The sequence below is a fragment of the Pyxicephalus adspersus genome, chromosome 11 (genome assembly GCF_032062135.1).
Source record: "Pyxicephalus adspersus chromosome 11, UCB_Pads_2.0, whole genome shotgun sequence".
NCBI classification, from domain to species: Eukaryota; Metazoa; Chordata; class Amphibia; order Anura; family Pyxicephalidae; genus Pyxicephalus; species Pyxicephalus adspersus.
The window spans coordinates 32,979,707-33,005,779 of record NC_092868.1 but is presented as its reverse complement, the minus strand read 5'-3'; the positions used below and the strand labels follow the sequence as shown (position 1 = coordinate 33,005,779).

The 26,073-nt window shown below is 36.5% G+C and overlaps 1 protein-coding gene across 1 annotated transcript in view; it reads left to right on the top strand.

Annotated features, from left to right (window-relative positions):
* Positions 1 to 26,073, top strand: part of SIK2 (salt inducible kinase 2) — a 114,790-nt gene that overhangs the window by 53,486 nt on the left and 35,231 nt on the right. The window contains exon 4 of the mRNA XM_072426457.1: positions 15,845 to 16,006. Coding sequence (XP_072282558.1) covers positions 15,845 to 16,006 — 162 coding nt within the window. The remainder of the gene's footprint in view (positions 1 to 15,844; positions 16,007 to 26,073) is intronic.

Below are 26,073 nucleotides of genomic sequence, written 5' to 3'. Positions count from 1 at the left end.
TGTTTAGTGACAATGTTTTAAAGATTGACACATTTCCATTTTGGTAGAGTGTTTCTAAAACCAGCCTAGAACCCTTTTCAAGTTTTCAATATTGTCAGTGTCCCACTGGGGAACATCACCCTCTTCTTGTATCTATGAAATTGTCACTCGAAGTAAGAGGACTAAGACTAAGAGAAAAGTTTTGGATGGTCACTGGAACTGGAATAATGGGAAGGGCATTCCCCCTTTGTTCCTTGTTCTGAGGGGATTTGTCTTCCTTTGGAGAGAAATCTCTTATGCCCTGTTTCATCTCAAGACAAGACTTGGGTATACTACTATCACTAAACTGAAATAAAAAAATGAAGGCTGACCACGCTTTTTCTGGTACCCCCGCCCCCCCCCCCCCCCCCCCCCCCCCATGAGTTATCAAACATGACTAGCAGCTACACAGCCCCATATACTGCTAGGACAGAATGATCATTTTCTTGCAAAATTTAACAAAATTACTCCAGCCGGTGCATGAAAGAACTGTACCTACCCATATATCTATCCCTGCACTAAAAACATCTAATCATCTAAAACAAAACATCACTAAAATCCCACACTTAAGTTCTTAGAAACTGACATTTCTGGGAATGTCAATTTCCTGGTCTCCTGTTGTAGGGATTGTTGGGAAGAACCATGAAGCACATCCCCACAGGGCACAGAGCTGTTTTAAACTTTTTGCCCATTTCACTCCTTTTTTTTGTTTTGCTTTTTTCTCTGCTTAATATTCATTACATCAGACTAGCGTTCACCCTTATAGCAAAGGAAATAAGTGGCGGGGAGCATGTTGTGAATTTAGGCACAGCCAAAGCATCTGGGGCCTAAAAATGTAGAAATTTAGAGAAATATGCAGTAAAAAAAGTCTAAAAAATTTTACATTAGTCCCTAACTTTAAAAAGGAATATATAAAATAAAGTGCAAAATTTTCACAGCTGCATAGAAAAAAATCAGTCTTGTCGCCTTTAAATCTTATTTCAGCAGCAGATTTGATACCTTGTCCTGTATTACCTCTCCATAAATGTATCCTGCTGGGTGATGGAGAACACTTATTTGGGATTAGTACCATGAAAAGCCTCATAACAGCCAAACAAGCAGCTGTGAGGCAGGAAGCAGCTTCCAGTGATTACTCTCTTATTTTTCCAGCTGTAAATCAGGAAATATTCAGATTGGCAGTAAGTGATAAAACAACCATTTTCCCCTTTTTAAATAAATTTAGCTGAGAATTGGGAATATGGGTAAAGGTTTACTTATTACTATATAGTGTGCAGAAAAACAGTACTAGACACTAGATAAAGAACATCTAACCTTCTAAGCTTCCTTTTTCCTTTATTTCCAATTGTGTTCTGATTACTTTCCTGCTCTTCATATTTTCCTTCTTGCACAAGAATAATATATATAATACATAAAATGCATTGCAAACTGTACATTGCCTTAAATTTTGCTGCCATACACCTAAAAAACAATTTACAGAAGAAACCTATCATCGAAAAATGTAAACATGATATAAAAGGGAAGATTTTCCCTTTTCACATAATACATTTTTTTCATTTATTTACTTTTTTTAAAAACTTTTTCACCCCTTCCGTCTGTACTGTCGCAGAAAACCCACAGCCTCCTTTTGTTGCATATGCCAAGAAGCTATGGGCTGCTCCTTTTGCTTATGCTCAAGATGGGGCACTTCGTCATCAGGGTCCTCCTCAAATGTAAATGAACAACTCATGCATGCGAGTGTCATCAAGAATCGGGAAGAAAGAATGTGTTTTTTTTTTTTTTTTAATGCAAGTACCACTCATGTATTGTATATGCTAGTCTCACAGATTTGCAGTGAGATTTGGTGATGTCACCATTGTATGCATACTGGACTCCTTGGTATAGACACGAGAGGAAGCATAGGTTTTATTCGTTATTATGACTGCACACGCTTTTTAAAAATGTCTTAAAATGAACATTTACCCTTTTTTGATTGTCATGATAGGATTATAGGCACAGCTGTCTATAGGTATTAACAGTTGTCTCTCTACATGTGTGCTTAAAGAATATTGTGTTCTGTTCCCAGTTTTTTTTTTTTTTGTCTTTCCATGGCATTGGTCTTAATTTGGGCTGCTATGAAAGCAAGCTACACAGGAATATTGCGAGTTATACTAAAAAAAATTAGTTTACACTTATGCCGAATGGGGGATTTCCCACTGCTTGTTATAAGTTACTGCATTCCGCTTTGTTTAATGAGCATGCCGAAAACTGAAGTCCAGTGAGCCATAAAATGAATTCCATCAGGTTGCCTCTCTTCAGCTGCTCCCTATTTATTTTAAGGAAGTGCAATTCTCTTCTCCTTGTTCTGCATTCTTATGGTGACAATGAAGTTTTAGGGACTGAAGAATGAAGTGGTGACACGATGGCTGCTGTGGGAATCATGTAAATATAAGGGAAAGGGTTTCTTTGGCAAACAAATATATTTTATATATGTTCATAATCATAACAGCAATACATGAAAAATATCAAGCAACATATATTTTGATTCACTAACAAGTGCATGCATCTATATTTGAGTAAGACATCACCGATGATGTACAATCGTCATACAGTAGAATACATTGTTTACAGGATTATTGGTTATTGGTCATAGATATTGTCATCTCAACCCAACGCCTTTGGCCAGATGGCTTCCTCAGGGGACTCTAGTGACTTTAAATTTTGGTGACTGACCTCTCAGTCACTAAGATATACTGATAGTTTTTGGATAAAAACAGGTGCTATCATTGCATGTACACTTTTATCTGGGTGTTTATGACGATTGCTATAACATATATTCCCGAAGGGGTCAGGGGTTTCTTGGAAGTTTAGGATATCAAAGAAGATTGTTTGGGATCATAATCACTCCTGACAGCTCATAGGACTGCTGTGGGAGCAAGGTAAGTATTTATCTGTATTACACCTCCCTAAACTAAACTATTAATTGTTTACCCATTATTCATTGACGATTCTGGCCGGGGACCGGAGCCCAACATACTCATATGATTTTGTTTGTGTGTCCTGATGATTGCTCGCATTTTATTTACCTTATATAATATGAATGATGATTAGATTATGCAACGCAGTGTTTCCCAGTATGCAGGGAATGGCCTGAGGAAGAGAGAGGGGGTATTGGAGACTTTCCAGGAAAGCAAATTGGGCTACATGTTGCTGGATATGTCATTAATGGTACAAAGAGTGATAATACGGTCGTCATGACAACCTGAGACTCGGCATGCGGCACTTGGTCAGTTGATGTCTGCTGGAGGAACTGTGACATAATGTTAGAGAAATAAATAAGCAATTTACTATAACTGACGGCCATATTCACACTGCAGGGATGAACAATGGGGGTTATATTGATCAGCATTTTGCCCTGGGCACAAGACATTTTGTCCTAGGATACCTTCTGTTGCCTGCACCCAGAATCATGACGTGCAAATGAACACAAACAAACTAATTTCCAGCTCATGGAAAAAAATTTTTAACACTAAATGTTAATGAAATTTAATGCTTAAGGTCAGTGTCAATGTGACTGCATGTGATTCATCTTCATCAGGAGAGTACTCCTAGATAGTCTGTACTGACTGTACTCGGTATGTAGGGCTCATCATGTAACGGGCTGGAATGATTTATTAAAGAAGTAGAGAATTGTCACTTTGCAAAGTTGAGAGTTTACTTGGCTTAGTAAATAAGACAAAGCTGCATCATTGCAAGCAAACATTTTTTAAAGATTTCTTTTGAAAGTTTTAATTACCAGGGGGGAAAATTTCTCAAGAATGGAGAAGTGGCAGAAGAGGTAAATATTTACGTTTTGCTCAGAAAGCTTAGTATATTGACCTGTTCCTTAAATTAAAAAAAGAAATAAGAGATGGCGTAGAGCTGATATCAAATACAACAAATTAGGTTTTGGTTCTTCAGGAATAGTGGATATGTGTGTTTTTATATATTGCCTAGCCTGGTTTCTATTAATTAATTAAGGTTTTGGTTCTATTTAAAGCAGAACTTAACCCCACTATACTTACATGTCCCTGTTCTGTTGCAGTGTGCCTCTTTCTTCTCTTCTTAGATAAGATATTCTGCACAGTCCCACAAAATACTTTCAATAACTTCCGCTGACTTCACATTAGTTTTGTTTACAATCACAATGATCTTCATGTTGCAGCTGTAGATTATAAACATATTCAGTCAAAAAAACAGTCTGTAATTATAGATGTATATAAAGTGTGTATGTGTGTGTTTAAAATTGGATGTGTGTATGTATGTGTGTATATTCCACCATCACTCGGAAATGCATGGAGACATTTCAACCAAACATATGACTGAGATTCATGTGAGTACATCAGACATCTTTGTACAGCGCTGTGCTATATGTCAGAGCTATATTTGGATGTATGTGTGTATGTCATCACTAGGTCAATGCGTCAACGCATGAAGACATTTAAACCAAACTTGCTATACAAATGACTGAGGCTCATGTGAGTGCACCAGTCATCTTTGTACAGCGTTGTGCTATATATCGAGGCTATATTTGCATTTATGTATGTATGTGTGTATGTATTGCTCAGTACAGTGTGCCTTTTGTTTATATTTTACATACTTTTTTTGGACTATATTATAAGATTGCAATAAATAAATTCCCGGGCAACCCCAGGTAATCAGCTAGTATAGATAGAGAGATAGATGGATAGATATATAGCTTTTTTTTTTTTTTTTTTTTTTCTCTGCATTCCTTCCAGGCAAGGCCTATCCCAATACTTTTTTTTTTTTTTTTTTTTTTTTATCTCTGCATTCCTTCCAGGCAAGGCCTATCCCAATACAATAAGCTCTCTGTAGTCACTAATGACATGAAATACCTCCAATGCTTCTGTTAATAAGAAACCACATAGTGATTTTTAACTAAAAATGTAATTTTGTAATGCTTGCCCACATCCTGCTAATTTCTGTGAAGTGTGAACTTTTATTGGCAAAGCACATCTAAGTATTTTCATATGTCCAAGTATTTACATATTCCTGAAAAGTAAATGAGCTGTAAAACATGCCCTATTATCATCTGAAGCTGCAGGCACTCAAAACCAATTGATTTTCAAAATGTGCAGCAGGAGCATTAAAATCTTTCTCTTGGCAGCTCAGCTCACCTTTTTCTTTTAATACAGAAGAGACTTGACAGCCTTCCAGTCTTCTTATCCTAAGGCAGCCATTTTTCTCTAGAGTTGATTTTGCCTGCGTAGTTGCGAGGACAACACCACTTGGTGAAGCCAGCAGCAAATTATGTTTTTAGTTGTTTACAAAAGTGTTATTCTAGCCACCACTGTAAGAGAACATTCTTTCCACTGGCCACCAATTTTTAAGAGTATTTTTCCTACTGACCCCCAATATATTGGTATTAGCAAGGGTTCCCAAAGACCTGAATTGATTTTTATTGGTTCCTCTGAAGTAAGAAGGTTGAGAAAGGCTGTCCGATTGCAACCACATTGTAGGTATTTTAGGTGGTTGAGCTGAGCTATTGGAGAATGAATTCAGAACAACTTAAATGCTACTACTGCTAACTTTGAGGATGAAGTTCTCCACAGTGCTTGCAGCTAAAAGGGTCAGGTTTTGTTTAGAATACTTAGATGTCCATAGATACCAAGATCATTGGGAGACAGGGAGCTATAATCTGTCTGTGCCTGCCCCTAGCTTGATATTTAGCTCCTGTTCGTTCATAAGTCTGCCCAGGTCCTCTGCATGTCTGATTGATTTTGTTTTATTTTATTGTATTATTGTGTGTAGTTTATAGATAAATAATGCTGGTTTAGGAGACTTTCTCTACATGTGACTGCTCCAGTCAGATCCAGGGAAGAGTTAACAAATCTTTGTTTTTGTTTTGTTTTTTTGTGGTCTGCTACTGTTAGTTATTGCCCTTCTCCATACAGCTCTACATTCCATCACATTCTTTTCATGCACATTGAATACAGGAGCTGCTAGTCACTGCAGTCAATAGCTCATGTTTACTGTGAATGCTGTACAATAAAGGAGTTGATGTAAAAATATAACCTTTACTGAACTTCTGATGCAGTCCATGCTTTTTCTGTTATCCTGAAACACTCTAAGAAAACAATACCCAGATTATGTTTTGTTTTTTACCCTTTGTAGACATTTAGTGTTATGCTGTGTCTGCATCCAGGCAGAGGGTGGCCCGTATTCAGGTGTGATTGAGGTCATGGAGTATGGATCATCAAGCTACCTGTAGACAGGCAGATGTCTCATCAAAAATAATGGGTAGTGAGCATACTGTTTTTGTATGCCCTGAATATTCCCTCTTTTTTATGTTATGCTATTGTTATTATGTTTTGTTTGCAAAATTTTGAAAAATAAAGAATGTCATGAAAAAAAAACAATGGGTAGTGAGACATCTGTCTTCCCTCAACTACATTACTGCTGTGCTGATAATATGATCTTGTCCCTAACATTCCTGACAGGTACCTATTGCATACATGCATTTTTCACCTGCACAAGAAATCTGTTCTGGCTCACAGATTTTTCTAAAATGTTTAAAAAATTTGGGGTGCAAGAACAAGTGCCAGCTCTATGCTCATTACTACCCCATTTGAATTCTATTTTTCTATCTTCCTTAGATCAGCACAAGCAATGCTTAGATTTTGTATGTATAACTTGCCAATATTATTATAAGTTATATATGAAGCCCTATTCTGTTATGAATGACAGCTTCTGTTAAGTAATGCTTTCCCAGAGACACAACAGAATAATACAAAGGAATCTCACCAAATTGAGCAGAAATCCCCTCTTAGCTGCTTTTAGAACAAGTGTCCCTTTTAGAAAGTGTTAATCTACTGTTTTGCCGGCACCCGTAGCATTTTTGATATCCCACCATTTTATGTCCTTGTCCATGGTCATCAGAACTAACGGTGGTTGGATCTCCCAATAAAAACTTTATCATGGGTTCTAACTGTACCCCAATCCCAAAATTTACTTTAGCCTTTATTTTGTTTTTGCAGATCTGCACTTTTAATGGTAATGCACCACTAAGGATATAATAAATATATATATATATATATATATATATATATATATATATATATATATATATATATAATGCAATAAAAAGGTGTTTGATCACTTAGTTTCAAAGTTTTTACTATATAAGGGCAGTGCTTGTTTTTCCTTTTCAACTTTCAGCTTTAATTTGTAATCTGTGGTGTGACTTCAATGGTTCCCTCCCTCCATTGCTAAATTCCCCTGCCGGACGAAGAATAAGTATCACAAGCAGATGCCAAGAGCTTGCCTGCGTCATCCTCAGCACTTTGTAAATATTCTGTTCATAGGACTGCTAACAAGCCATCATTTATCACCTCCCCGGTGAAGTGTAACTTGAGTCTGGTCCTAGCTGAGTAAAGTCACGTTCAAACCTTGGAGTGGAAGGCAGGCCAGTAGCACATTACTTAATAAATCTAGGGGTTTATAGGAGGAGGCCAAAGTCATGACCTTTTCCCTGACTAACTATAAACTTCGTTGTGTGCACCTGGACTTTTTTTGGGAAATGAATAAGGATTTGCAAAACAAGATAGAGCAAGTAATATTTGTTTCTATTGTTTTAAACAAACTGTAGTTACATTAGTAGTAGTAATTATCAAATTATTTAATTATTGAATTACTAATTATTAAATATTACAAGGAAAAAATATTTGTCTCCCGTTTTCCCTAGATTTTTACTACATTTACTTGTAGTCTAGTGCTACTGCAATATTTTTAGTTACTGTAAACCTTAAGGCAGCCAAATGTCATTAATCTGAATTGCAATACAAACAAAATACATATAATGGTTGCTTTTTTACCTGCCATGGATTTGTTTTTTTGTTCGTCTTGTTCTTTGATTTAAATACCTTTGTCACCTAGCACTGGACTGTCTAGCAAAGCCGGATTTTTCTGTACTGCAGCTAGGTAACGGAACATAATGTGCATCAACTGCATGGATGTAAATGGGCCCTTGCAGGTCTTGTCCTGCCTAAAGCAAACAGTGAAATACGCAGCTGAAATACATATTTGTGTATATATATATATGTATGTATGTGTGTGTATATAAATTTTTGGGGAGAATTTGTATTTCTGTCCATTCATTTCCGAGGTTCTCCACCACACAGCACAGCCTTACACATTGGTCTTGTCTGTTATTTGGCCAATGACTGGTCAATAAACTGGGAAGCAGATAAGAGAGAAATATGCAAAGATATTTTTAAAATATAATTGCATGTAAAATATTACCCCTATAGTTATAGGGACTGTAGTTATAGGCTGAGTCTCCCCTTTTACTGAATAAAGAAGCAGAACTTGTGCTTGGCTCACATTATACCCCCACTAGGATTATAGTCCGTTGGGGAATCTGTGCACTGAAGGGCTGGCCTTGACCCAAATACTGCATGTAATGCTCAGCTCAAAGGATGCAAGTGTTAACAAGTTGTTTGGCTCTGGTGGTTGGCAGGTGCCAGAAACGAATACCAAGCGTCGTCTTTAAAACCCATTGAGGTTAAGCCTTACAGAGGTTTAAATGGATTCATTTTTAAAATAATAGCTGTAATCGCAACTGATTGTTTTATGCTGCACTTTTGGAGATGTCTGTAATGTTTTGGCACAGCCGGTGTTTGCAAATTTGTTTAGCAGCTATTACAAGAAGCTTTGCTCTGTTGCTCCCTTTTGAAACCTCTGTGCCCTATTTTAGTGCAAGCCATTCATAGTTACTAGGTTGAATTTGTTCCAATATTTGCTAATATTAGCTGTAGTTTTTCTTTTTGTTTTATGCATATTGTGAAGCATCATAGACATAAATAAATCACTTGTCTAACAGCTTGTCTCCAGGCAAACAGCTAAATAAACTGATGAAATAAATATATATATATATATATATATATATATATAATATATATATATATATATATATATATATATATATATATATATATATATATATATATATATATGGGCATGTTTTAGCTACCAAAAGATTTTGTTTTCAATGTATCCATGTGAGATTAAGGCTATGATCATACTGGCGGTGAGGTTGCAGTCTGGTTATGGCCTTCGTACCCCTATGGAGCACTTCCTAGGGTAATTCTCTCACCTGCCCAGTCCAATGAGAATGAATGTCCAGTGATTGTTTCATTAGTGCCTAATATATAAACACCAGTTCTTTAAGATCCAGCACAGTGGTGTGGGTAGCTGCTCCAGGAGCTGCACCAGAACCGTTAATCTGAACATAGCCTTACATAGCCCAATCAGACAAAACCGTTAGGCGGATATCACCAATTTTCCTGTTATACACTCCAAAAAGGGTACAGTAATGTCCTCTCTCCTCGTCTGCTGATTGGACAGTGAGGAGCAGCAGGGGACTTAAGAGTTCACCTCTTTGCTTTCTCCTCTTGTCAGAATGTTCCTTTTTTGCACCTTTTCATGCACGACACCTATTCGGGTCCTAGCCCACCCCTTCTCATCTGTGTTCCCTCTCACCTTCCAACTATAGAAGTTCTCAGGACAAGTTTTTCCCCTCGTTACAATCTAAAATTAAAAATGGAAAACAAAACTGGTGCTTAAGGTTTGTAGGTCTGAAGGCGTGTAAGCTAAAATATTGTCAGCAAACTCTGAGGTATTAAAAATGTTAGTAACATCTGCTAAAAACCAAAATATCAACTTTGGTTGAACTAACCAAACGCACACCACATTTTCTGATAAATATGTATTTAATATATTTTTTTCACTCTAAACGTGAGCTTTTTTTTTAACCTAACTATGTGTGTAACTATAAATAGTGATGTAAAGTAAAGCATATGTGTTTGCTATAGCCAATCATTCCAGAGGTCATTTTATATAATGATCTTTAAAAACAACATGAAATATGGTAAGAATATAATTTTAGTAATAAAAAATAGGTATGTTCATCCAATACTGAAATCCAAAAATGTATCGGGTAAAACGTTCCACAGGGTATTTGTCATCTAAGCAATATTCTACCAAGGTAGAGACTATCCATCCATGCAGCTACAATTTAAGCTTTAGTCATTGATTTGTGAGATTACAGAATGCTTCTAGTCCTTATTTATTCCTGTGTGTGTGGTTGTAAAGAATAAAAATGTCATCCCTAAATTATGAAATTCACATTTGGTTTTGAAATAGAAGCACAAACTTGAAGGGAAGGGTACATAACACCGCCACATTCACAGCTATCTGTGCGTTCACATGTTATGGCACAGCTATTCATTTTTACAAGGACCCCAATGTACATATACTGCATAAACAAGTGCACCTGTTCTTTAGTTTATTTTTTCTGTATCACTCTGTGCTTGTATTTGATGAGTAAGAAGAAGAGGAAGTAGGATACATTTTCTTTTTTATATTGATGTATTTAGTGGTCAGGACTAAACTGTCATTGGGTCTCACACACTTGAACAGTGCCCAATGTATATGATGAAAGTAGGGAGCATCGAGGCTTGGAATGATAGTCTGGTAGTTCAGGCATATCTCTGCACAGATGAAGTGTCTGAGAGCATTGATGTACTCCTGTGCTGAATCTAAAGCAGCCAGGTTTTACTATTACTGGAAAAGTCCTTCCCACCTTTACATATTTTGCACTCACTAATTTAAAGTGGAACTGGGGCCAATAAATAAACATTTGTGCCTGCATAACAAAGTAGCTATTTTAGCAGATTTTTAACATTTAAGCACAATGTAGTTGAGTCATAAATTATTAAAATTCAATTTCTTTTATGGGAAAGGTGCTTTTACTCTAGCTGATCACAACTGTGTGTAGTAAGGAGGTAAGCAAGCATCCTGTGCGTGCTATATGGGACTGTGCAACTTTCTGTCAAACCAAATAGACCGGAGAAGACACATATAAATTATCTGCAAAAGTCTAGCCACACGGGGTCACACAGGGAAATAAAATTCTGCCTCTTAAAGGCAAAGACTACTGTAGTACCATCATAGTTTTATTTATGCGCAGCTCACTGTATGACCCTGACAGAGTTGGTCGGCAAAACTGAACAAACTCCTGTGCACAAGCATGGGAGTTATGTCATTCCGGCCTGGCCAACCCAGATGGCCAGATATCCCGAACCGGGAATAGGACCACGAAAAATGCCAGTATAGGCAAAGAAACAATTGGAGGTGAGTTTAGTTTATTTCATTGCCGGAGGGACATATACTGCCTCTCCTTCAATAACTAATCCGCTGACATTTTTTTAGGTTTAGTTCTAAATTAGAGAAGGTCCATCAATATATAAGTATGGCAGTATTCATTGAGTCTCAGAATAAGCATATATTTAAAGCACTTATAAGGACAACAACCTTTTCAGCCCATCAAATATAACTTTTTTGGAAACCTAATTGCTAAGATCTCATATGTGCTTTTACGTCTGAATGTCATGTCAAAAGCTGATGATAAACTCCAGCAACGAAGATCCTTATATTGTGACAACGTCATCATCCCATAATTGCTCATGTAATAGAAAACTGCAAGTTTGCTTCTCAACACACATCACATAGACATGGTCCACTGTTGTAATCATCAGGAAACCTATCTTGATGTTAGCCATGCAGACATCACTGGGATGTATGCATGTAGGCAAGAAGTGGCTGCAAAGAAGCTTCAGATGTATTGGAATGTGGGATCATGATCAACGGTACAGTAATAAAAGCCTTACAAAAAAAATCAAAGTATTCCATCATAACCTTTGTTATATGTAATTTGCCTAATTCAGTTTAGTCCTGAATTTCTGTGTGTGTGTATACATATTAATATACACACATATATATTTATATATATATATATATATATATATATATATATATATATATATATATATGATGCTCAACTTTACGCTGTCAGGTAAAGATCATAACAGAAAGAAAGAATAATGCTTTGTGTAGCTGAACCATACTCCATAAAAAAGGATCTGTAAAATGAAGCCTTATTCAGGAGCCTCGGGGTTAATAGCTTTCTGAAATCAGCTTTGTGTGTGCTGCCTATTAGCTTGAGGAATGCAGGTGAGTATGCCCCTGGGTCTGAGTAATGACTCCAAAACATACTGGGACATTTAACAGAGATTATTCCAAAGCTGACGTGGTTGCCTGTATCACTCAACCAGCTCATTAGGAACAGCTCAGAGGAGGTTTGAAGGTTAGCAGCCTCCAATAGGACTCTCAGTTTGAAAATGATTGTAATTAGGAGCTCCGTTGAAAGCAACATTTACTCTGAAATCCCCAGTTCCTCTTCAGTTCTAGAACACATTTTTTCCCTCCAAATGGCTCTTTTCATCTAAACCTGTTTTGTGAAATGATTCCCATTTTTTTTTTTTTTTTTTTTTTTTTTGCCTGTCATAGAAACTGTTATTTCAGCATAATAAAAACTGGAAAAATCTTCAGTTATAGTACAAGGAAACCATACAAATGAAATAGATTTAAAGGGATGGGAAAGAAGTATTTCAATGAAAGTGCAGATAATGAAGGTAGGCAGTGCTCATTTAACCAATGAACTGTGCTGATAAGAAGTAAGTTTTTTGCACACTGCATGTAAGAATAAATATATATATATATATATATATATATAATTAGCTCACGGTTTTCTTTTCTTTATTATATAGAATTCAACAATGGAAGGATGTGGTGTTGCATTATTCACAATAATTACATTTATTATTTGTGTGTTTTTGTGATCTTCTGCTTTTAATTACTGAGTTTAAAATTTCTGATTTTAATTTAATGAGACAAAACTCTTATTTATAGTGCAGCCTATATGTGAAAATTTATTTGATGCTTCCCTGGATAATCCTTCTGAATCATTAATAACACTTGCCATCCCTAATTTTCTTTACCCCTATTTACAATATCTTTGTCCAGTAATGTAACCTTGACTCCCAAAAAACCTGAATTTGATCTCATTGAAATGCTGGGGAGCAATCTGTAAATGTAAATCATCCTAAAATTAAACTGATTTGTTTACAGGGATAGACAAACACATTATCCATCTGAGGTCAGATGAGGAGCTATACATATTACATACAAATTATATACATAATATTAGGTTGATTGTCATAAAAGCATACTGGATAGTTTTAATGAGGTTATTAAAGGTTCATAGAAATATACCAGTGGTTTTTGATGGCTTAAACCAGCTCCTGAGAAAAAGCAATACGAAATGTTGTGTTTGTTATTTGCTAAAATAGATGGTCTGTAATTATCAAGAAGAAGAAAGAAAATAGCAAGAAAATAGCACCACACCCAAGGTAAAAGTCCAAATAACAGGTTTATTCCACAAAAACAGTCCAGTATGTTCCATAAATAAAGCCAATGTGTTTCAGTGGTTCCCCTTCATCAAACCTTGGAAGGTAATAAAGGTGGAGTCATTTAGGACAATGGTTATAATGGTGTGAATAAAAGCTATTTAAGACTTGTATGGAACATATTGGACTGATTAAGTGGAATAAACCTGACATTTGGAATCTTACCTTGGGAGTGGCATACCAATCTTGTTTTTCAAAGTTCCAACACAAAGTGTTCTTGTAGAACCTTGAATTAGAGTGCTACCTGCTCAGTTCTAAATGCTACAATGTAAACAGTGCCTGATTGGTACACATCACGGCCAACCTACTGTTTTTTGTTTTTAAAAAAACTTTTTATAAAAGTTATAAATAATTCACAATTGAGATAAATTATTCGGAAATCCAGTAAAACCACAAGGGTTTGAATAGAATATCTCACAACTATAAGTTTACATGCAAGTTTTTAATGATTGAAGTATAACTTTTTGAGCTTTAATTCCTTTTTTGTTCTGTTAGGACTGAAGCAGGCATGTGTTATATTGTTACTCCAAAACTTAGTTTTTGCTCAGCAGGTAACAATAGAGTAATAACATCATTATATGTTTAGCTGCCCACTGAAATATAACCAGAATGCTTTGCAACTGTCAAATCAACTTAGTTGTAAATGTGAGAACGGCTGTGGAATATAATGATAGCTGCTGAACATTCCCTGTTTAATCCACAGATTAATCTTGAAATATTTGTCAGTAATTACCATTATAATAGAAAAATAAAATGCCAGTAAGCTTAACCTCATTATATGTCTTGCTGACAACAGTGAAAAATGTAAATCATGAAATATATCCAATATCTGCTCACATCTGACCAATAATTAGGCTTATAATTACCAGTTATTACCCTGCTGTTCAACAATGACTTGAACTGTCTGCTAACTAACCTGTTAATTAAATACAGGATGACACTTGTAGGTATTCTTACAGCTGAAATAGTCTGAACATGCTTTTGTTAGTTTGTATATGGGAGAAGCTAAACTGAAACATCCTTTGGCCCTAGCACTGAAAAATCATTTAGATTTACATATCAACCTTTTATTATCCATTCTGAATTCAGCCGTGCACATCAGTAAATTAGGTTTGGGAACACAGTATATAGGAGCATATGATATTTGTCTATGCTTACTGGGATTGCATTTTTGTTGTCTACCAAGGGCCACAGCAAAGAGGTACAAATTTCAAGGCCTTGTAATTCTGCTACACAACTTTTCGGTATGTCCCACTGACACAACTGACAAACTGATATCAAGAACCAAAAATGTCTAACAATAACGTGCGCTGTTAAGACTTGCTTAGCCAGAATTGAATTATATGTAAATGCTGGAGCCTGGTACAGTACTAATCAGTATCATCCAAATAGGTCAGAAGGCTTTAAGTGTTTAGGAACTGATACTGTGCATTGAGCGGAATTCTTACTAGCTCAAGTGCCACATTTTGCATTCCTCAGGGATGCAGGTGGCATTGGTACCCACATTGTGGTAGACATTACTTATAGAAGTTTGTTATCAGGCTTTTGTTTCCTTCAAATTGGTTTTGTACTCCCAAAAAACTTACTCAAACATGGAGGACAACTGCAGGTCAAATGCAGCTGGCGGTGAACTCTAAATACTCTTAAATGTATCTCAATCTGATGCCACCAACACATGCTCAAAGATTTGTTGACACAGCCCCCTAAAGGACTTTTTATATGCAAGGACAATTCTAACTTTTACTAGACTGACCAAAAATGATTGGTTGATGGGTTGATTTATATGTTATGTATATAGTTTACCTTTGTACTGTCGAATTGCCTGTCTGACTTTATAGACTGCCTCAAAGAAAGCTCTTAATGTGTGTATGGCTGCTTGTTAGATACATGGTGACCCTATTGACTCATATTTTCTCATGTTCTATTAATAAGGCTGTCTGCCGTATGTCTGTTGTGATAAGAATGAGTATCGGTGTGTTTTCCAGGAAAAAAATTTTTCTCGTTCCTGGAATTTTGCCAGAAAATGCTTTCTTTGTGCAGAGATAATATGTATTAAAGAGCACCAATAATCAGAACTTAAAAATTACTCTAGTGACTGCTGAATTTTTTCTGTGCTTTTATTGCTCTGACAACAATTAGAATGTGAATGTTACCAGTAACCTACTTCACTGTGTCCTGTTTGGAACAGCCAAGAGTTTTGGGTAGGTGGTGTTACAGCTGGCAACATCCATGACTGGGATATCCAACTATGAGCGCCATTGAGCATCCACTAGTTTGTCTTAATAGAGCACCTCCTAGGAGCATGTAAATATACTTTAAATAGATCTTCAAATAAAATTTCAAATGTTCTCATGTTACTAAATTTTTTCTAGTTTTTCTTTTTTCTAGCTTATTAGGAGATAACGATATTATGAGTGCTGTATGGAAGTTATGATAAGAAATTAATATTTATGTTAATTCTTAGTCTTTTTTTTCCCCCATAGATTACTTGGCTAACCATGGGCGCCTCAGTGAAACAGAAGCTAGAAGAAAGTTTTGGCAAATCCTGTCTGCCATGGAGTACTGTCATGGTTGCAATATAGTCCATAGAGATTTGAAGGCTGAAAACCTCTTGCTAGATAACCACATGAACATCAAGATAGCAGGTAAGAGTTTCCCTATAGAATGAAGTACACTGGCTATGTACAAGTGATGATTTAGCTGTAAAGCAAACATAGAATGGCACATAGATATCTTTCTAAACACCCATGAGTCCCCAAACTTCTTCAGAAAGTCAAGCTCCTTTAGGCTTGCCACCGCCCAATAGTAAGAAACAGAAGGGGGGCTTTCAGAGATTAACTTTCTAACCCAATGTCAAGGTTTGTATATTTGACCTGTCCTAGACTTTAAACTTACCATGTCATGCACGAAAATATTTAAGGATACTGATTGTACATGTAGGTCTATACAGATTTTCATTAAAAGGGAATAAAAATCTTGGTGCACAATAATGAAGACATTGTTTTCGGTTAGCCTAATTGATGCTAGTGCAACTTAATTGATTGGTCACATCACTTGTTATTAGACTTTGTATGGTTATCCTTAGAACAACATTTTGACATGTATGAGACCTTCTAGATCAGTGTTTCTCAACCAGGGTTCTTCTAAAAGTTATTAGGGGTAATATGAGCAATGAACAATCTGTAAATCTTGTGTCATTTTAACTGACACCAATGATCATTTTGGCTACCTGTAAGGTGAAGATCCTTCCCACTGGCCAGCAATGTCTGAGGTCTTCCTCCCACTGACCACCATGCTAATGTACCTTGCGTTGTAAAAATAGTAACTATAGCAGGGGTTCCCAGAGACCTAAGTTATTTTGAAGGTATTATCATGGTAAAACGGTTAGGAAAGGCTGTTCTAGATGGTTTAGCTCCATAGGTTGGCCTGTGTACCAAGTAAATTGGTGAGGCAAAGATTATATATGAGCACCTATTAGAAGGCACATAACCAAACTCTGAAAGGCTCCTGCTGTACAGGTAGCCTTCATTCTGCAGTTCTACTCCAGAGACCATAGCATAAAATAAAAAGAATTTTATTTGTGTCAAACTGGTGATTACATCCTAAGGAAAGAAGGTAACAAAAAAAAGTTCCAGTCACTCAAATAAAAAGAAATTATTTGTTAGACTGTTCTTCAGTTCTTAATTAAGCACACTCGGAAAGATCAGGTACTTTTATGCACAAATACCTAAAATTTTAAACAGCAGCCTGGTGTGATCCTTGCAGATAGTTCTGTCAGTGCAATAGATTCCTCAAATGCATGTGATATTAACCTGCCCTTGTCTTTTTCATCGGATAATGCTGTGCCAGGGCTTGGGTGGCTTTCTGTTGACTTGCAAATGCTGATTCATTGGAAAAGCATGCAGACCTCTGACATCAATGCAGATTCTCACGTGGGGGTGTGAACTCAGTTACTGACTTTGTGATGAGCATATGAATGATGAAAGCTCATTTTACCTCCTATGTTTCTTATGCTGAGGCCAATTTTACTGTATTATAGCAGTCAGTTTTTTTAACTCCATATCGCTTCCCACTCACAACATCAGCCATTTCCTGAGATGTTTAGCAAAATATGTTAATCACTTGACCCATGATGCAAGTTACAGCCAAAAAGTCTTGTGAATGGGTAAGCCAAGTAAACCTTTGGCCTTCATTATGAAGTGTTTGAAAGACAGAAAGAGACAAAACAACCAATCAAAATCTTTTGTTTATGCTTCCAAAATGCATACATAAAATAGAATATCAGCCTGCCAAGGGCAGTAAAAAATTTTTTGTTCCTTGGAGCCATTCATGGCAACATTCACTGGACGTGTCAAGGGCTACTACTTTATCTGAACCTATAACTTGTATATATATTGCTGTTAGATTCACTTTAACAAAGCAAAAAGTTGAAACATTTACTAAAGAACAACTCTAATTTGACAGTCTACTACGAAGTAAACAGTTCAGTTGTCAAAAAAGTATTTGATGGTTTTACAATCAAATGAGCTATGTTATCATAAATCTATTCTACCAGATCAACAGATAATTCACAGTGTCTGTTGGGAAGACTGCTAATTCTTTTTAAGCTTTGTAGCCCACTCTTCCCTTCTTGAGAGTTTCATTTCTTTGTGTAATGCTTCTTGTGGACTGCAATAGGGATGGTATATGAGTTTGAATATTTATTTCTGAATGATCAAGAGTTTGAATATATTGACTCGAAAAACATTTTAAGCATACCAATTGGGATTCCCTGGTTTGCAAAGTATCAAGTTATGAGTTTGGTTTTCTGGGAACACCACATTACAGACTACCAGGGAATTTTACATATGGGGGAGCCTGGCGTGCCAAACAGTGCCAGGAAGCAAAAAACAAAAGCCTGGTAGACAATGTCCTTTAGGCTGGGTCTACATGGCCATTTTTAACAACGCACGTAATTTTTCCTACTGCGTTTATATGCTTTTTTGCACTTTTATTAGTGTTTTAAAGCTTGCCTTTAAAACGCTGGAAAACGTCTATCCCGTGTTTTTCCACGTTTTAAACGCATTTACATTTCAAGTGCTTAAAAAATGGGAAAACGCCCCATTGAAATCAATGTAAGCGTTTACCCACGTTTTCCCGTGTTAACCTCACGTTTTATTTTTTTAACGTTGCAAGCAAGGTTATAGATAACGCTCATAAACGTGCCACAAGGTCCAGGTGTAGATTAGCCCATTGGAATTCAAGGGAATTTCAAACATGGGCTTTTAAAGCCTCAGGTTAAATGCTGGGGAAAACGCCCGTGTAGACTAAGCCTTATATGTAGTAATATGTGACATATTCTGGGGTTTACTAGTATAGAATTTAGCAAGCAAAACAATGTATATACTTGTAGGTGTTACTCTACCATGTGCACAACAAAGCCATTTTAGGTCAGTTCAAAGTAACCATTTTACCCCAAAAGGCTCACATTCACATGTCTGAATGTTGGCCACACTTTCCATTTAATATGCAGATTACATTCCTTTCCTGCTTTGTAGAAGACATCTAAGGACTGGTGCATATTTCATTGAAGAGTGATGAGTAGTGTTTGGTCTTTTATTTATAATTATTACGTTCATTCCTGTTACTTATATTAAAGCATACTTTTGCTTATTTTTGCTGATCATTGTCCTAAATATACAATTTCTCATAAGTAAACCTATTTTGCAAGGATAGGATTGTATGTTACCGTGTTCTATGTATAGAAGTCCTATCGATGTGAAAGAAGATAATACCCAACCTTAGGCTAATCTTAAAGACTATTTGTACCATGACATGCAATGGTATTATACTGATATGGGCCTCACTGTGTCCATTCATCAAAAATCACTTTTAGTTTGGCTTTGGCTGATTACATTCTACCATGGCAGGTGAAAAGGAAATCAGATATATGTTTGGTTGCAGCGATGGGGACACTTGTAAAATTAGGCACTCTGTGGCTCAATCAGAAATATTCTTTTCCCACACCACCCCGAGGAGCTGTCCAATGGAACTAGGAGTATAAAGCCAGCATTATTGGGTAATAATATGATAGCAGGGGGTCATAGTAATGCCCTTCTCCTAATCAGGCTGGTGACTTCATCCTCCCCTGCACACATGGCAAATGATCTGAGAATCTGTGTACATGTATGTGCATGGGATATTTTTCTGCATCTGTTAATTTATATTAATTATTTATGTGACTTGTTTTGCCGCCCTAAATCTAGTGTATTAATTTCTCTACAGTTATCGTTGACAAAAATTCTGACTAGCTGTTAGAAGATATTAGGACATATAAAGCTCTTTAGATCTAAATACATTGTTATGTCTACAAACAAGCAGAACTCCTAAATCCTCCTAACACTTCACCCAATTCTCCTTTATCTAGTTCTTAAATCACTTGTTTCTAATTTTCCTTTATCCTTATCGGAAGACCCATCTATTTTTTATAAAAATATATTTATTACTATTATGTTTTTAACATGACACTGCAAAGATAACCGTTTTTTCATTCTACTATTTTAACAATAGAATTTATCACTTTGTGTAAAATACATATAAAAAAGACACAACATTATATTTCTGGTACCAGGCAAGCGTATCTCCATGGCGGTGTATCTAAGTTACTAAAAGTGACAATGCAAGAATAATGTCTTTATTTTCAGCAACCTAATTTGTGTAGAATAGAGAAAGTTTGGCATTTCACAGCCACCGGCAGCAAATTCATTTGTGCATGAATCCGAGGCTTTGGGTCACTCGGAGGTCTGTCAGGAAACTAATCTCCGAATTCTAGTCATATAATTTCTAATGTACTACACATTGGTAGTGATCCTGATAACTTATCCAATCCTAAAACTCACCCTGGATAAAGCTTGCTACCGGTGTCTGGCAATAGACTTGTCATCATCGTAAACTACTATAAGAAGTGAAAAGGAATGGCAGGAAGAGTTAGCCAATGGCAATGGCCATCACCCCAATAGACAGCGCTGAGGAGTTGTAATTTAGCCTGCAGACGACAGAAGTGGTGTTTGTATCTTCACAGCTCTGCACTTTAAATAGTACACTACCGGATTAAGTATTTTCTGTTTCAATAATTTTTATTAACGTTTTTCATAAAAAAGATTATACAAATATTTCACGTAACATACAAAGGGGAAATAAATCAAAACAAAAAGGGTCAACCAAATGGGACCCATAGGGAAAAATCGTCCATCAGCCTAGTAGTAACTTGAACTAATATAATAAGAAATCCATGAGCCATAAACACAATTTACATTAGCCTAGTTGAAAGCTAAAATTCAGTACCCTGGCAAGGAAACCCTAGGCGATCAAGATCCAGCTCAAGTATTTTAAATGCATTGTATTTTCATTTTTATGAACAGCTATCATTTTGCAATGTGCCTTTTGAACCTGCTAGCCAAATTTGACATTTTTAGTAAAGGTAATTCCATACCACAGCTCCTCCCTCCTACACATCACAGCTTCCTTCTCTTCTGGCAGTGTCTATGCTGGACTAGCTCCTCCATCCCTCTCTTTTCCTCCCTGTATAGCTGTGGAGGATGTAGGATGGAGAACTGTGACTTATGTGACGGCTCTGAGTCTGCTGACATCACATCTAGATTAGTGGCCCTCAGCAGTTGTGTCAGGCTTGTTGAATGAAGGCTTTTACAAGTAACATTCTCGCATTATCTTATTTCTTATTGAAATAAATGGTCTGCAGACAGGCTTTCTATATGGTGTCTTCATTATTTTTACATTAAGCAATGGTCAGAGCACAATTAACAAATATTCTTTTGAAGGCCCCAACATGATCTGAACACACAACCTGATGATTGGAGTCAGACATGTTACCATTATGCCAAAAGGTGACTTGGTGGCACAATGAGTGTGGATTTAAACAATGGAATCTTCCTAATTATTATTATTATTATTAAACAGGATTTATATAGCGCCAACATACTACGCAGAGCTGTACATTAAATAGGGGTTGCAAATGACAGACAGATACATGCAGGAGGAGAGGACCCTGCCTAATGAAAGAATACTGATATGCATGGATGAGGATAAATGAAAGAAAGTATAATGTTAATCTATCTGTATATTTATAAGTTGCTCAACACGTGTACCTTCACTGTTATTTTTTCTGATGACATTTTCTTTTTGACTGGTCGTGCAATGGAGCAAAAAGAAAAGACTAGGAGGGCTACAAGGCATCATGGCTAAGCCTGGTCATTATCAATTCAGCATAAACATTTTTCATTTAAATTATTTTTTACATGTTACATTATGTATATAGTATCGCTAAGTACATTCTGTACAATGATCAATAAATTGATAAACATGCTTTTTCTTGCACATAGTGAAGCTCTTGGAGTTGTATTGGCTTAGGGATCCATTTGTGTTTTATTATACCATATGTATAAAATGCAAAAAAATTGCAAAATAACTATACCGATGGAACAAAAGTTCTGCAAGCCTATTGTTTTTAAGCATGACATTACATTATTTATTTTTTTTAATCTTTAGTTGATGTAAAATCTTGTTAAAAATACCTTAAAGAGTAAAAACGAACATTCCTATGTTACTCTAACAGAATCTTGTTCTTTGTTTTTATTTGCATAGCTTCTTAATCATCACGCAAGCATTCTCAGCCCTGCTTAATGTGGTTTTTCCTGTATGCAGCAGTAAGTGAATCAAGGTGAAAGTGGCTGCTTCCCTTTTGCAGCTCTCCTGCTAGCGAGCTCTATCTCTCTGATGGACAGCTCGCTCGGCATTGACGTCAAGCACTGTTCATTAACATTCAGGGCATGAAATGGGTCAGATCTGACAATTAGCTGTCCCAGTCTCTCTCCTACCTTCCTGTTATCGGCAGCGTCTTCCCACCCAATCATCCACTACCTCTACATTACCATAATCACAAAGGAGAAAACAGCAAAGAATGCTGATAATTAGGCTCCTAATAATTAATCCTACATGTCCTATGCAGCTATCCAAAGAGCTAACTTTCCATGGTTTATGTATACCTATGCTAATCAGGCATATAAGAGCTCTGTTAACCCCATGTGCTTTTTACTGCCTACTCCCAAACACATACACATAACATTGCACAAGTGCATTATAAAAAAATTAAAAATCTGTTTCCCATGAAAATAAAATCGAAGGTTTCCAGCTACATAGACAATGAATTATTCTTTTTTTCTGTGACAAAGAATCAAGTGTTTTTCTGCACTCGATGACATTGAATAGTCAAACATTTATATTACTTTCTACAATTTGACATTGCATGATCTTTTAAGACTAATTGTAGGTCCATTCAACCCTGTGTAAAAAAAAAAAAATCAGATTGTACATGCTGTAGGCACTCATTCACAAGTGCATGCCCTTGTTGTATTGCACATTGTGTGACAGCTCAATGTAGGATTTGAAGTAAGAATCCATTGCCCTCTGACAGGCTTTGATGAATAATTGGTACAAGAGCATTGTATAGAGTAAAAACATGCTTGGAATATGGTTTTCCAGTTTTCTCATCACCCTAATGGTAAGATAATGGAGACCTTATCATAGCTCTATACTTCATCCTGTGTTATCTCCTCCTTACCAGACTGACATACAGAGCCCCTTTAGGAATCTGACTTGCCTCCAGCCAGTCGGTGCAGAGTGGCCAATTTTATTGTTTACTGGACTACTAACATGGAACGGACTTAGGGCTCATTTTTATGTCATCTCCATAAACTGCAGTTTTGTATGAACAATATTACTGACTTGGTCTGCCAACTGGAAGGACTGGACCAGATTACAGAGGAGCTGATTAAAAGTTAATACACTGCTCTAGTGATAAGTGCTTTCTTTGAAGTAGCCGTCATTAAAGTAGATTAATGGCCATAAAATGACATATAGGCTGCAGGCTGTTACTAGAAGAAGTCTCCCTTGTAATGGTTTTATTACCTGTTGATCCTGCCAGGAGATCCATTGATTTTCTAGATCCTGATAGGGTGATGACTTTGTTGCTTTAGAAGAAAAAAAAACACTACAGCCTTGTTACCCCATGAAAAATGTCTTCGGATGACATTTATTTTAGGAGACACACAAATAAAGCCCAACCACATGCTCTACACAACTAAGTCATTGTGCTGAACATATTTTTGATGTATTTTATTAAGCCTGAATTTTGCTTTGGAAGCTTTTTTTCGCTTTATAATTTAATATGATGATTGATAACTCCAAATGTAGTATTTGTTACTTAACTATGTGCTTAGCAAGTTTGCTTTACTTTAATATTGTATTATATACTTTACATTTACTATGTCCTTGTGATTTGTACCAAACTGTTTTTGTTTATGAATAAGTCAATGAATGTGTTCATTAATATGGTAGGGTAAAACACATTAACCTCATATATTTCTCCACTGGCTCAAAAACATGATTGGTAGCTTGAGTGACCAATAAAGAGGCATAGACATCAGGAAGTGGTGGGTACTAATTCTAACTCCTAACTATAGGCTAATGATATTTTCTGATTACTGGTCCTCTGTGCTTGTTTTTGCATTCTTTGTAACATCATGATTGGTGGAAGGGACCAGCAGGGTGCTGATTCTAATAATCAAAGCTCCCTTTCTTTTGCAAACCCAATGAAAAGAGTGGATATGCCAGGGACAGGTAGGGGGAGGAAAGGACTATATGATGCTGGATGTTCATCTGCCAGAAAAAAACACAGGATACTGAAAGATAATACACAAAATTATTTCAATACAGAAGAGCAGCCTGTACAACTGTGCAAGACTGAAGGCAAAGCTAAAGATCACATTCAAGTTGATAGTTGGTATGTACATATTAGCACCTAAACTTCCACTTTACTAGTAATTTTGATGGCAAGGGTTGCTTTAGCTAAACCCAACATTTTACAGGACTAATAAAGCCACCTTAAGAGGTTTTTTATTTATTTTTCAAATTTTTTGTATTTTAATGCATAAGCACTGGGCGATGCACATCAGGAGAGAGGAGATACAGTCTCTGCCCAATGCACTGAATCCACCCCATGAACTTTTCTGTTTGCTTTGGGTGACATTTACCATATCCACACTTACAGTGAAATAATCCATCCTCTGAGGAATATGAAATGAATATTTCTTGATCCCAGAGGTGGCATGGCTTGAAATCTCGAAGAGTGATGACTCACATTTCCGAAGCTTATGCATCTTCATTATGTCTTGGGAGTTATCTGCTACATTAACTATTTTTTTCAGAGATTGCTGAAACGGTGACATAGCCCTGATTATCAGGACGCGTATGTCCTAGCACATGAACATGCTGAAAACTGTTATCGGATGTTTTTTTTTTTCTTATCATTTCAGTGTAATATTACTTGTTACATAATCAGAGTGCAAAGGTAGGGAGATGTCAGGCAATGCACTCTGCAAAATGTATGTATTTTGGAGAGGGTAGTTCTTATCAGTTGATCCAAATTATGTATAAAAGCACCTTGAATACTTTTAGCATCATATATATATATTTTAGATTAGGGCGGAACAAAACTTTACTGTGGGGGCTATCTTACCATAATTTGATGGTATGTTCAGCATACTTACATATTATGGCACATGCCTAAAATTGTACCTTCCCTATTGGCCATACTTGCTGCTTCATCCAGGTTCCGCCACACACTTTTACAGCCTTGGGAGACCATTGTGCATGTGCACAAGATTTACTGTGTCCAAGGCACTCCACTCCACTTTCAGCATTTTATAGATGTGCATGCAAACTAAAAAAAAAACTGCTTGGGACCAGTGACAAGAGACTTTGCATGTCACAATGCTCCCCTGAAAATATGCTCTTTAGCAATCATTCATCATCATTGTGATTTGCTATAAAATTACAATATTACAGTCTAATTACTGGTGGAGAGTAACAAAATTCTTCCTCTTATCTGCAGCAGACTGATGACGTCATCTTAGCCTAGGCAAAAAACCAGCTTGGAAAAATTATACTGTTGTATATAACCCTGAAATTTGTAAAGTTACTGAAAGTTCTTGTAAAAGGATCCTTTAAAAATCCTGTTAAACAAGCAAGTCAAGAATATAAGCTAACATAGTAAAACTTTAGGTATGTATGAATATGTCCGTGCTTAATTAGTTTCAAGGTTGATACATTTTGCATGTGTTTCATTAAAACTTTGCTGTTCTCAATCATACAAGGGAGGGGGGGGCAGACGTGACTATACAGCTCGCTCTTTAGTTTGTTGACTGTGTTCCTGGGCTGACCTCCATATCTGATGTAATGACTTGGAGCAGTTACAGCTGCATTCATGTGAGACTGCTAACCACATGTCCTATGGTTAATCTTGTGACTTGCTGGCAGGTCAGCGGCCTAATGTAAACAGCTCACCTACATCATGAAGAAGTCTCTGCCAGCCAAGCTAACATAGACACAGTCATTGTGCTTCAAAAACTTTGAAATATTCGCATTGCAAAACCAAGATCATTTCTGCTTGAAACACATACACAGCACAGGAAGAAATGTTTGCATTTTCTGACATAACTGCTTAGCATTTACTGCAGGAACAAACTTCAAGAGGCAACTATTGCTCCATTGATTGGGCTAAATAAAAATAACATATGCAGTACATGTCTGCACACTAGATGCATACCTGCCCGTGCTTCATCACCTTGCACAGTATAGAAAAATACATGTTTGTTTC